A 12,899-nucleotide genomic window follows, 5' to 3' on the forward strand; every position below is an offset into this window, starting at 1 on the left:
CTTGTTAACATCTCAATGTAATAAAAAGGTTTGTCTTTTGACATTTAATCCAGTTTTTATTGACAGTATTTAATTATAACAAAGCAATACCATTTGGGGTAGCTGCACGGCAGTACCCTAGTATTTCACATAAAATGAAATAATATTTCATAAACAAGAGAAAACTATTTAAAAACTGGCACTGAACAAGGGTTTTTGTATGACAGGTGATGATTTAAAGACAAAAATTTAGTAGTCTTCTTTACCTACAGAGAAAACGTTTGACCTATAGTATAACCAAAGAGTTATGATTTTATTGTTCTAATCTTATGTAACCTTGAAAGTTGAACACCTAATAATATAATTTGGGTATCTGTCTCCACCCAAATCTCATGTTGAAATGTAATCCCTAGTGTTGGAGGTGGGGCCTGGTGGGAGGTGTTTGGGTCATGGAGGCAGATCCCTCATGGCATGGCGCTGTCCTCCAGATAGTGAGTCAGTTCTCATGTATCTGGTTGTTTAAAAGTACATGGCACCTCCTTGGCCCTTTGCTCCCTCTCTCGCCATGTGAGACACTGGCTTCTCCATTCACCTTCAGCTGTGAATGCCAGCTTCCCGAGGCCTCCCCGGAAGTGGAGGAGATGCTGCGCCATGCTTGTACAGCCAGCAGAAGCACGAGCCAATTAAATCTCTTTTCTTTACAAATTACCCAGACTCAGGTATTTTATTCAAGAATGGTCCAATATACTTAAGATTACAATTTCATAAGACTTACCTCTTTACAAAATGTTCTAGGGACCATGATTTTCAGAATCTGTGCGAGCCTTGAGAAAAACACCTTGTCCACCACAGCTCGCTCCTTTTTTCCCTCTTTCTGCATTAAAAAAAAGAAGCCATTTTAAGATCGCTATAACAAATGTATCATACAATTAAAGAACCATGTTTCATCTAAGTCAATATAAACAGTTATCAAGATAAATACTGAATTTACAAAACCTAGACTTGCATACTTACACTGCTCCTCATATTCAAACATGTTTTTGAGAAAATAATGTTATCTAAAAACTGAATAAGGAAGTGAGTTCTGGAACCACAAAATTATCTGGATGAAGAAAACTGCAAGCAGAAGAAATAGCAACGGCAAAATACCAAGGTGAACGCCTGCAACGTGCTTGAGGAAGAACAAAATGGCCAATCTGGCTGGAGCTGTGAGGAAGGTACCATCACAGAGGATGAGGTCAGAGAGACAGCTGAAAAAAAGGCCAAGGGCTTACTGAGTTTTGTATTAGCCACTTCCTGATTAACACCATATTAAAAAAAAAAAAAAAAAATCCTGAACAGAATTTTCCCTGATACCAAATATTGGAAATTTTTGGATTCCTAGATTTACCATTTAACATTTCCAATATACAGTCTGTCCATTCACTCTCTCTTCCTCATAAAATTCAAAGACAGACAAGGTTCTTTCACTCATGCAGCTCACATTCTAGCGGGAGAAACGCAGACAAAAAATAAACCAATAAATAAATTATTACGGGTAGACTAGGCAGGGTCATGAGGAAAAAAAAAGAACAGTTCACACAGGATGGTCTGAAAAGCCTCTTGACATTTAAGCTTAGACATAAAGAAAGAAAAGCCATGTGATTATTTAAAGTGGGTACCAGGGTGGAGGGAGTGAAGCACAAGGAACACCAAGCACAAAAATACGTGTTGGAAATAAAATAGGTGTGCACATTTCACAGCAAGATGGCAGTATTGCTACAGCAAAGGGAACAAGAATGAGAGAAGTTTAAAAGGTAGGTAGGGCTTATAAAAGACAGAGGCTTGAAGCCACAGTAAGGACTGAGAGCTTACTGCTATTGTAGAGGGATTTAAAAGAAGATAATCTTACCTCTCTCAAGAGTTTTTTCATTTTCACTAGCTCCATGAAAATGGAAGTACTAAACCATTTGCAAAGATAAGGAAACAAGTGACGAGACTTATTACTCTTGAACTGTTTGGGAGAATAGACAGGGGAAACTTCTTGGAAAAGGCAAGACACTCCAGAAAAACCCCAATTCCCTGACTGTTTCCTCACCTCCATAATCACAGCTCACTTAACTGGCTAACTACTGTGCTCCTGAAAACAAATACCTGTTTGTATTTGTAGAGTAACTCTATTAGCTAGATATAATGTAAATGTGCTTTGATTAAATAAATATCTAACTTGATGAGCCTTAAGTGAACTGTTTGGGTACCGAATTAGAATAATAACTACCAACTATATGTCAGACACTGTGCTAAGGCTTTACAGACATTATCCTAATAAACAGGCACTGAGTGCAGTGCAGAACTATAGGCCACAAAAGGAAGTCTGAAGGCACTGTGCTTATAGGATTAGACTAGAAAGACTACAATAGGAGGAACTGGAGAAGAATCAGCCTAACCTGCAACTGCTGGAACAGAGACTCAGCATTTCAAGTCTTTCAGATAAAGTTGAAAACCTCATCCTACTGAGTTACAGGCTCAGTCTGCTTAATTCATACATGCATGCATTCATTCACTCAACAAACAACTACTTGATCCAAACCCTATTCCAAATGATATGGACACAACAGCAAACAAAACAGAGAGAAAAGCCCTATTCACAGACCATTTAGTTGAACTAGAGTATTCTCCTCAAGCTAAACCTTACACATTCAACCTAATCTCTGTTTGTGTTTTCCCCAAACCCGGAAAACATAGGAAGAAACGAGTAAAGAGAAGGCCATACATATTAACTACCTTTAAAAAAAAAAAAAAAAAAAGAAGAAGTTAAACTATTTGTTCTTCCTCCTGTCACCATCACCACTCCCCCCTCACTTCAGCTTGCCTTACCTGTAGCCAACACCCTTCTCCATTCCTAGCAGGAACTTTTAAGTGGCACAATCCTGAGGTGAAATGGACATCTGAGTTAAACAGAAGACCACCTGTTTCTAGCTACTCTAAAGAAATGATCTAGGACAAACAATGAGGAAGGTTAGGAAAAAAGAGTTACAAGAGAGTAAAGCTGAAACACTTTAAAATATTAGTTGCTAACTGGTATAAAATTCCTCCTCATTTTCTTCCGTTCCTGTTGTCACTTTCCCTATCCTTAAACTGACTGAAAGCTGACGGATTTTCATTACATTTCAATCCATGAAGGGAAGTAACTAGATTCTCCCAAATTATCATTGTTTTCTGCAAAGGACCACCTGGACGGGGAGGTTGGCTCAGAAGGGCTGAATTCAAAGAGATGTCAGGAATAGGAGAGTATCCTGATCACAGCAAAACTCTACCTGAAACCAATCTAAATAAGAGTAACTATAGAGGCAGTGTATTTCATAACATTACTAGCCTTTCCTAAGATTCCATTTTAAATTCACAATGAACTTTTCCCACTTCTAAACTTCCCAGTAATTTTTTTAAATACAAAAAAAGACCACTTTTCCCACTTCTAAACTTCCCAATAATTTTTTTAAATACAAAAAAAAGACCACTGTGGTGATACAAGTTTAACATGAACATTATAGAAAAAGCAAACAAATCATTAAAAGCTATTTGAAAAGTCAAAGTAATAACGTAACAAAGGAAAAAAGAAAACCTAAAATTCAAAAGGTAACAAGGTCAAAGTACAAGGAGAAGTTCCTATTGATATGTCAATCACCTTAGGTGAGATTGACTGAAAAAGATGTTTGAAATAGCAGTAAAATAAGAGGCCATGTAGTGCTGACATAGTATAAGTATTCCTGTATATTGTAGGGAAAAATGAAAACTGGTACAACTATTATATATCATTTATCAAAATGTAAAATGTACACTGACTGTAAAATGTAAAATAACCTAGTAAATTTACTTTCAGGAACTTACCCTACAAACATACCTGCACATATGCTTAGCCACACAAATGAAAACATCGTACTCTGTTTATAATACCATAAAATGAAAAACAACCTAAATGTATACCAATATTACATAAATCATAGCAAAATTATTCAATGAAAACTCTATAACAACTGTAAAAAAGAAAGCAGCTCACATACATAGAAATAGAATATGCAAGAGCAGGTCTACAGCTTTAAACATGGAGTGATCTAAAAAACAGTATGCTGGAAAAAATTAGAACGATGCATGCAATTCATTTTACACATGAATTTATGAAACTTTTAAATATGTAAAGTAATTCTACCTATATTGTTTATGGATACACACACATGCCAAAATACAAAAATATGCATGGGAATGCTAAATACTGAACCCAGCACAGTACTTATCTTTATACATTTTGAATTTCATTATACTGTTCCCTTTCTAATTAAATCCTTTTTTCTCCTTAAAATTTATGTCTTATGAAAACTGCCTCTCCCCACCCTATCCCCATCACAAAGGATATAAAAAATTTCATGAAGAAAATAGGTTAAATTGCTTTCCTCAAAAGTAACATATTCGCTGTAGAAAAATTAGAAAATTCTGATAAGCAAAAATAAGAAAACTAAACCTACTGTCTTTGTTACATATCCTACTAGATTTCATTTTAGCACACGTGTGCACTTCCTATAAATTTAACAAATGTGGTATCAGTGTGCATCTTGTGTCCTTTTTATTGCCAATCACTTAATATAACCTAAATTTATCTTGCTCACACTATGCAACCAGCAAATAAGTATATGCTAAACAGTATTGTACAGAAAAATAAGAAAAAAATGAGTAAAATGAATCAGGCTGTCCTAGAACTTGCAGATCTCCGATATGCAAATAACAGATATGACCAAGTTCAGATAACTAAGATTTGATTGCTCAGATATAACTTAGATATGAGAGATCGTGGAGCTGGAGATATCAGAGAAGTGAACATAAGCACATCTTATCACATTTTTCAAAGACTGGGAAGGAAATATTATGGAAACTAAAGAATGACAATCTTGATGTCAATCACCAGGATATTCAGAGAACAGACACTGACATGGAGAGTTGGGGAAGACTTAAGAGATACTAATCACTAGAAGCCAGCATGAGTTTACTAAAAGTACATCATGCTAAACTGTTCCAATTTTCTTATTTGTTAAGGATACCATACTAGCATACTAGCTGATATGTAGAATGTAAGCTCCATGAGGATGGAAACTTATTTTTATAACTGTCATATACTCAGAGCCAAGAACAATGCCAGGCATATATGAGGAGCTCAATAAATATTTACTGAAAGATTGACTTACTAAGTGAATTAATAAATTAATAAAGGAATTAGAGGTTTCTTATAAAATTATTGTAGCCTTAATAGACAAATAAGAACCAGATTTTGCTATAACTGGATGTAGTCACAGCTGAATAACCAGAAACAAAGATTAAGAGATATCACAGAGCAATCTCCTTGGTCCTTACATAGTCAATACTATCAGCAATTCTGTGAAAGAAAGGAAAGGCAAATTAAATTTGTAGATAATTCTTCTACTTAACACATCAGATGTAAGAATTGCACTAAAAATTAGACTAATGGTATAGACAGTAGGTTAAACCCAATCAGCTGACATTTACAGCAATAAATTAATGTTTATCTAAAGCAAATCAACTGAGTTAACATATGACCCAGCAATTCTACTCCTAGATATACACCCAAGAGAAATAAAAACATATCTCTACATAAAAACTTGTGCACAAATTTTCATAGCAGCATTATTATTCATAATAGCCAAAAAAATAGAAACAATCTAAATGTCCACCAACTGATGAACTGATAAACATAATGTGGTATATGCATACAAAGAACACTACTCAGCAACAAAAAGGAATGCAATACCGATACAGCAACAACATGATAAACCTTGAAAACACTGTGCTAAGTGAAAGAAGCTAGGTATAAAAAGCCACATATTATATGATTTCATTTATTTCAAATGTCCAGAACAGGTAAGTCAACAGAGACAGAAACAGATCTGTGGTTGCCAGGGATTGGGGGAAGAGGGTAATAAGGAATGACTGCTAATGGGTATAGGATTTTTTTTTGGAGAGATGAAAATTTCCTAAAATTAGGTAATGGTGATAGCCACACAACTCTGTGACTATACTAACTACTCATTTATACACTTAAATGGATAAATTTTATGGTATATAATTATAACTCAATAAAACTATCATGAATATAACATGTAGAGATGTAGAGCTGTTTGTCAGAAATACACCTGAAGTTTATAATTTACCATAAAAAATTCACTGAATGTAAAAAATAGTAATAGTTAAAGAAATAAAAGCAATTTTAGGATGAAATTTAGCAATATCATATTCATATCAAGAAATGTAATCATGCTGATATATTCCATGCTAGTCAGGCCACAACTGGACAACTACATTCCATTCTAAGCACAATGCCTAAGGAAACTCTTATAGGTCCAAAGGAATGTATACAGAACTGAAAAAGGATCAGAACCCATGTCACATTAGACATATTAGAAGGAATCAAGATTGCTAAGCACAGGGAAAGAAAACCTCATAAGATACAACTATCTTCAAATATATGTGGGTCTACTAGAGAAAACAGAGCCAGACAAGGTGCCTCACACCTATAGTCCCAGCTACTTCAGAGGCTGAGGTAGGAGGATCCTTAGAGCTCAGGAGGTCAAGGTTACAGTGAACTATAATCATGCCACTGCACTCCAGCCTGGATGACAGAATGAGACCTGGTTGGTAAAAAGAAAATTTTAAAGAAGAGAGAAGAAAAAGAAAAAAGAGGGAAGGGGAGGGGAGGGAAGAGGGAAAGAGTGGGGGGACAAGATATATCTCGATACAAAAGATATAACAGAGTCACTGCTAAGAAGCTGGAAGTGGGGAAATTAGTATCATCATGGGCTAGAACTAATGCAGTTATGGCTGCCTCCTAAGGTAACACTTTCCTGTCAGGAGTCCTGTTTCAGACAGCATTCCTGTAATGTGTAGAAGACTGGAGGTATTTTCCCTACTAATTATAAAATTTTATCCTAAATCAGGACCATATAACAAAATAAATGAAATAAATACATGAAATCCCAAAAAGAAGATGATTTAAAATGTTACCTCATTGTTCTGTAATGGTGGTTTTCCACTTTTCTTACTGCAGAGGAAAAAAAGAGAGAGAGCTTTACTTTATGTGAAAAGTGTTACCATTAAAATGATTTTAAGATGTCAAATACACCAAATTATTTAAAAGCGTTTCTTCTTTTTCATATCATAGTGAGATAGAACATATAATAGTCCGGCTGACTCTTACTAAGCATTATTTACAAAAAGTGCTTAATACATGTTAACTATCACTATTATATAACATTCTGTTTGGTAATTTTTAGGCGTGTGTGTGTAAATACAAACATAAATGCAAGTCTACTTCTTCATCCCTGAATCACAGTTTGGCCATGTAAACCGCTTTGGCCAATGGGACATCAACAAACTGACAGAAACAGAGGCTTGGAAAATGTGCATTGCTCCCTCTTACTGCTGGGAATCTTTCCACAACCACATGAGCAATCCCAGGCTAGTCTTCTAAAGGATGACAGAATATGTGTCATTCCCATATTACAAACGAGGAAAGTGGCCTGGAGAGAGTAAGCAGTATGCCCAAGGTTCATATTCTGACTACTAGTCTAGGCTACCTCCCAAAACAATATAATTAGCTGGGCATTGGTCCTTTCCATAATGCACTACCATGGCACCCTATGCTTCTACATAACATTGATAACATTTTAAATTTCATGTTTGATGTATATTCCCTTCCACTAAACTAGCTCCATGCTATCAGGAGCTACTGCAGGCTGGTTTCTCTGAAGCTGAGGTAATATGGTGTCTGGGGTACAAATGTTCATTAGGGATAAACACCTGTGAATGGAAGACAGAGAAACCAGGTTTGGACAGAACTCAAACTGATGCAGGCCCAACATAACTTCAGCCAACCATATAGGAAGTTCTAAAGCAAGCACTGTCCATCAGAGTGCTCTGTGACCAGCTGAAATGGTCAGGCCTTTTTTACCTCTGCCTTGCTCAGTCTGCAAATGCATGCTGCCCCAGTAAGTCTGTGACATGAGGAGAGGGGAATGTCTCTAGAGCTGAGCCAGACTCTAAGGTGGGGGACAAGGGTGGGGAAAGAGGGGGCTGTCAGGATCTCACATTTCTCACAGCTGGGCAGTAAACTCTTCTTTAAAGGGGAATCTGAGTTTACTACAGGGGTCATACATTATTCAACCCTCTATGTTCAACATCCTATTTGAACTCTGATGATCTGCAGAATGCACATCTTCAGTAATAAGATACCAGGTCACCAAACAAGACTAGAAAGCCAAACTTAAGTACAGTAGATGTTTTATTTTAAAAAGCACATAAGTTATTATTATTTCTAACTTCAGTTGTATTATAGGGTTACTTACCTGTTTAAAATCTTTTATGAATTGTAAAACTGTTATACAAAATGCATTTTAGCACGACAAAAGAAACAATGCAGTGAAGAGATACACTACGGGAGAAAATATTTGCAACCATACACCTTAATATCCAAAACATATAAGGAACTCAAAGAACTCAATAGCAAGACAACAATGCAATTTTAAAAAACGAGGAAAGGACCTGAATAGACATTTCTCAAAAGACATATAAATGGCCGGCTAGTATGTGAAAAAATGCTCAACATCACTAATCATCAGAAAAATGCGAATCAAAACCACAATGAGCTAACACTCATACTTCTTAGGATGACTACTATCAAAAAGATAAAAGATAACTGTTGGCAAGGACGTGGAGAAAAGAGAACACTTGTACATTGTTGGTTGAGAAGAATATAAATTAGTACAACCATTACGGAAAACAGTATGGAGGTTTCTCAAAAAAAATTAAACATAACTGCCATATGTTTAATATGATCCAGCAATCCCACTTCTGGGTATAGATCCTAAGGAAATGAAATCAGTATCTCAAAGAAGTATCTGCACTCTCATGTTCCCTGCAGCATCATTCATAACAGTAAAAGACATGGAATCAACCTAAGTGTCCATCAAGAAAGGAATGGATAAAGAATTTGTGGTATATAAATACAATGGAATAAATTCAGCCTTAAAAAAAAGGAGCTGAGTGCAGCAGCTCAGGCCTGTAATCCTAGCACTTTGGGAGCCCGAGGCAGGAAGACTGCCCGAGCTCAGGAGTTCAAGATCAGCCTGGGCAACACGGTGAAACCTTGTCTCTACTAAAATGCAAAAAAATAGCTGGGTGTGGAGGCATGCACCTGTAGTCCCAGCTACTTGGGAGGCTGAGGCAGGAGAACTGGCTTGAACCAGAAGGCGAAGGTTGCAGTGAGCCGAGATTACGCCATTGCATTCCAGCCTGGGTGACAGAGCAAGACTCTGTCTCTAAAAAAAAGAGGAAATTCTGTCATTTGCTACAACATGGATGAACCTTGGGGACATTATACTAAATGAAATAAGCCAGGCCCAAAAAGACAAATTCTGCATGATCTCACTTACGTGTGGAATCTAAAAAAGTCAAACTCATAGAAGCAGAGGGTAGAATGGTGGTTGCCAGGGGCTCAAGGGTTGGGGGAAATGGGGAAAAGTTGGTCAAAAGGCACAAAGTTCACTCACGCAAGATGAGAAAGTTCTGGAGATCTAATGTACAGGATGGTGAATATAGCTTGATAATAGTAATCATTTCACAATGTATATGTATGTATATCAACATAAAAATCAAAAAATATTCAATAAAAATGCCACACTGCTTACCACTAATAAATGTTATAAGTTGATATTTAGAGATAAGTGGAGATTCATGCAGTGCGATGCTCACAAAAATACATATATACATGTACACACACACCTACCAGTGAGTCACATGGTCAGTCAGCTCTCCCATCATTTCATCACTTTTGTCTCTCCAAGTTTCCATGAAACACTTTGTTCAGAGGGAACCATGACATCTTATAAAGCTTCAATTGGCCTGAACACATAATCTACATATAAGTCCTATTTTCTTTAATCAGTCTGTGACAATTAAAATTTCTTGGCCAGGTGTAGTGGCTCACACCTGTAATCCCAGCACTTTGGGAGGCTGAGTTGGGAGGATCACTTGAGGTCGGGAGTTTGAAACTAGCCTGACCAACAGGGTGAAACCCTGTCTCTACTAAAAATACAAAATTAGCCGGGTGTGGTGGTGCATGCCTGTAATCCCAGCTACTCGGGAGGCTGAGGCAGAAGAATCGCTTGAACCCAGGAGGCGGAGGTTGTGGTGAGCCAAGATCGTGCCATTGCACTCCAGCCTGGGCAACAAGAGCAAAACTCGGTATCAAGAAAAAAAAAAAAATTCCTTTGTAAGTTTCTTAAAAGCTTCTTTATGAGATTTGTTTCTCTGGAAGTTCTATGAAAATACCTTTCACCTGTAATTATCACTATAAAAGAAATTTTTAATGGCAAAATAATTCAGCATGAGTACAGAAGTTGAAGTTGATTTTCTTAATTTTACATTAATACACTTAGCCTGATATACGCTCCAATACAACAGGTTTATCAGACATACGGGCTCTAGATGATCACTTAGCAAGCATTTAAACACAATACTGGCACCAAAATCTGTGTAGCATGATAGTCATTCAGACAACCCAGAATATGCCTATATTAATTTATTTTTAATTTATCATCAAAACGAAAACAAAATTGGTTCTATAAAGAAAGTTCTAGGCCGGGTGTGGTGGCTCACACCTGTAATCCCAGCACTTTTGGGTGGCCGAGGCTAGCGGATCACTTGAGGTCAGGAGTTCGGGACCAGCCTGGCCAACACGGCAAAACCCTGTCTCTACTAAAAATACAAAAATTAGCCAGGCATGGTGGTGTACATCTGCAGTCCCAGTTACTCGGGAGGCTGAGGAAGAAGAATGGCTTGAACCCTGGAGGCAGAGGCTGCAGTGGGCCAAGATCACGCCACTGCACTCCAGCTAGGGTGACAGACCAAGACTTCATCTTAAAAAAAAAAGAAGAAAGTTCTATAAGAATTTAGACCCTGAGTAACACATCTTTAGACCTATTATCTCTAGGTCATAGAGATACTATCCTATAACACCTCAGAACCACAAAATCAACTATCTACCCTTTCTCTGACCCCCTCCCTCAAAATCTCTAGCTTCCTCCTCTTTCTTCAGCTCCTGACTTGAATATCTGATTTTTAATAAGGTATCTGTACCTGGATTTAATGCAAACATGTCTATATCTGAACTCACCTTTCCACCCCAAATCTATTCTTCCATTATTCCCTACTGAACATAAGCCCTAAATCAGTGAACACACCTATATCTACCAGCTACCCAAACCCAAAGCTGTGAGTTATTCTCAGATATTTATTTTCCCTTTCTCATACACTTCATTTCCAATCTCTCTCTATGCTCTTCTTTCCATTTCTACTGCTATGATTTCAATTCGGGCCATAAAAATTTCTCATGTGAACTATTACAATATTCTCACTTGTTTTTTGAGCTCCTTATCATTCGTTTCTGTCCTCTTTCAATTTATTTCCATAACCACATCAAATATGTGCATATGTATATACATACTGAATACATATACACAAGTACATATACATATGCACAGCCATATATATATGTATAGACCACATACATCTATATAAAATATATATCCCGTGGCATTCACCTAAAGCAATGCTCAGAACCTTTTTTATTTCAATAAAAAATGAAAAAAAAGTTAATAACATAAGCATCCAACCAAAAGTTTACAAAGAACAAAAAAAAGCAGAAGAAATTTAAAACCACCCAAGCAGAATCTAATGAGTTAGAAAACAAAATACTAATACATTAAAATTCAAGAGTTAATTCTTTAGAAAATAAATCATGAGACAATCTAATTTTAAAAGGAGTACAAAAACACAAAAAAATAAAAAAAATGAGCATGAACATAGATAAAATTTGAAAAAAAAAAAAAAAAGGTAAAAGACCTCTTATCTCTACCCTATGTAAAGAATTTTGAAAGCCTGAATGAAATGGGTAATTTTCTAGAAAAATATAATTTTCCAAACCTAGCAGAAAGAAGAGAAAACTAAACAGACTGAAAAACTGAAATTATAAAGTTGTCTGAGAGCTGCCTACCTCCTACCCTTCCATTCCCCCAAAAAAGAACCAAACCCAAACAATTTACTGGGGATTGCTAACAAACCCCCAGTGGACAGATAATTCCAGGGCTTTAATTGTTTTAGGACACAGATAAAAGAAGTTTCTACATTATTTTTGCTGCAAGTAAAACACTGACAACCAAACTCGGGCAGGCTCACACCTGCACTTTGGAAGGTCGAGCACTTTGGAAGTCCAGGCGGGTGGATCCCAGCGCTTTAGAAGGCCGAGGCAGGTGGATCACTTGAGACCAGGAGTTCAAGAACAGCCTGGCCAACATGGTGAAACCCTGTCTCTATTAAAAATACAAAACTTAGCTGGGCGTGCTGGCGCATGCCTGTAGTCCCAGCTACTTGGGAGGCTGAGGCATGAGAATCACTTGAACCTGGGAAGTGGAGATTGCGGTGAGCTGAGATTCTGCCACTGCACTCCAGCTAGGGCAACACAGCAAGGCTCTGTCTCCAAAAACAAACAAACAAACAAAAAAAACCATTGACACCAAAATCTAACAAAAATTAAATGAAGAAAACCACAAACTATTCCCACTTAAACCAACAGATTTTTTTTTAAATTTCAGACCATGAGAATGTATTGCCTATTCAAAAACTAAATAAATACCTTATAATTAAAATTTAAAAATAAACATGCACATAATGACTTTCAGAATAAAATCCAAATTCCATAAAATGGTACTCAAAGAACTTCACAATCTGGCTCCTGCCTTCTTTTCAGGTTCATCTCCTGCCACTAGGCACAAACACTCTGTGCTCAAGTTACCTTCATCTATCAACTTAAACTACGAGAACCT

At 36.8% G+C, this 12,899-nt stretch overlaps 1 protein-coding gene across 1 annotated transcript in view; it reads right to left on the reverse strand.

Annotated features, from left to right (window-relative positions):
• Positions 1–12,899, reverse strand: part of ABCD3 (ATP binding cassette subfamily D member 3) — a 98,203-nt gene that overhangs the window by 48,805 nt on the left and 36,499 nt on the right. The window contains exons 2-3 of the mRNA XM_023231042.3: positions 7,024–7,060; positions 755–853 (exon numbers count right to left, since the gene is read on the reverse strand). Coding sequence (XP_023086810.1) covers positions 755–853; positions 7,024–7,060 — 136 coding nt within the window. The remainder of the gene's footprint in view (positions 1–754; positions 854–7,023; positions 7,061–12,899) is intronic.

This window comes from Piliocolobus tephrosceles, chromosome 1 (assembly GCF_002776525.5).
Source record: "Piliocolobus tephrosceles isolate RC106 chromosome 1, ASM277652v3, whole genome shotgun sequence".
In the NCBI taxonomy this organism is placed as follows: domain Eukaryota; kingdom Metazoa; phylum Chordata; class Mammalia; order Primates; family Cercopithecidae; genus Piliocolobus; species Piliocolobus tephrosceles.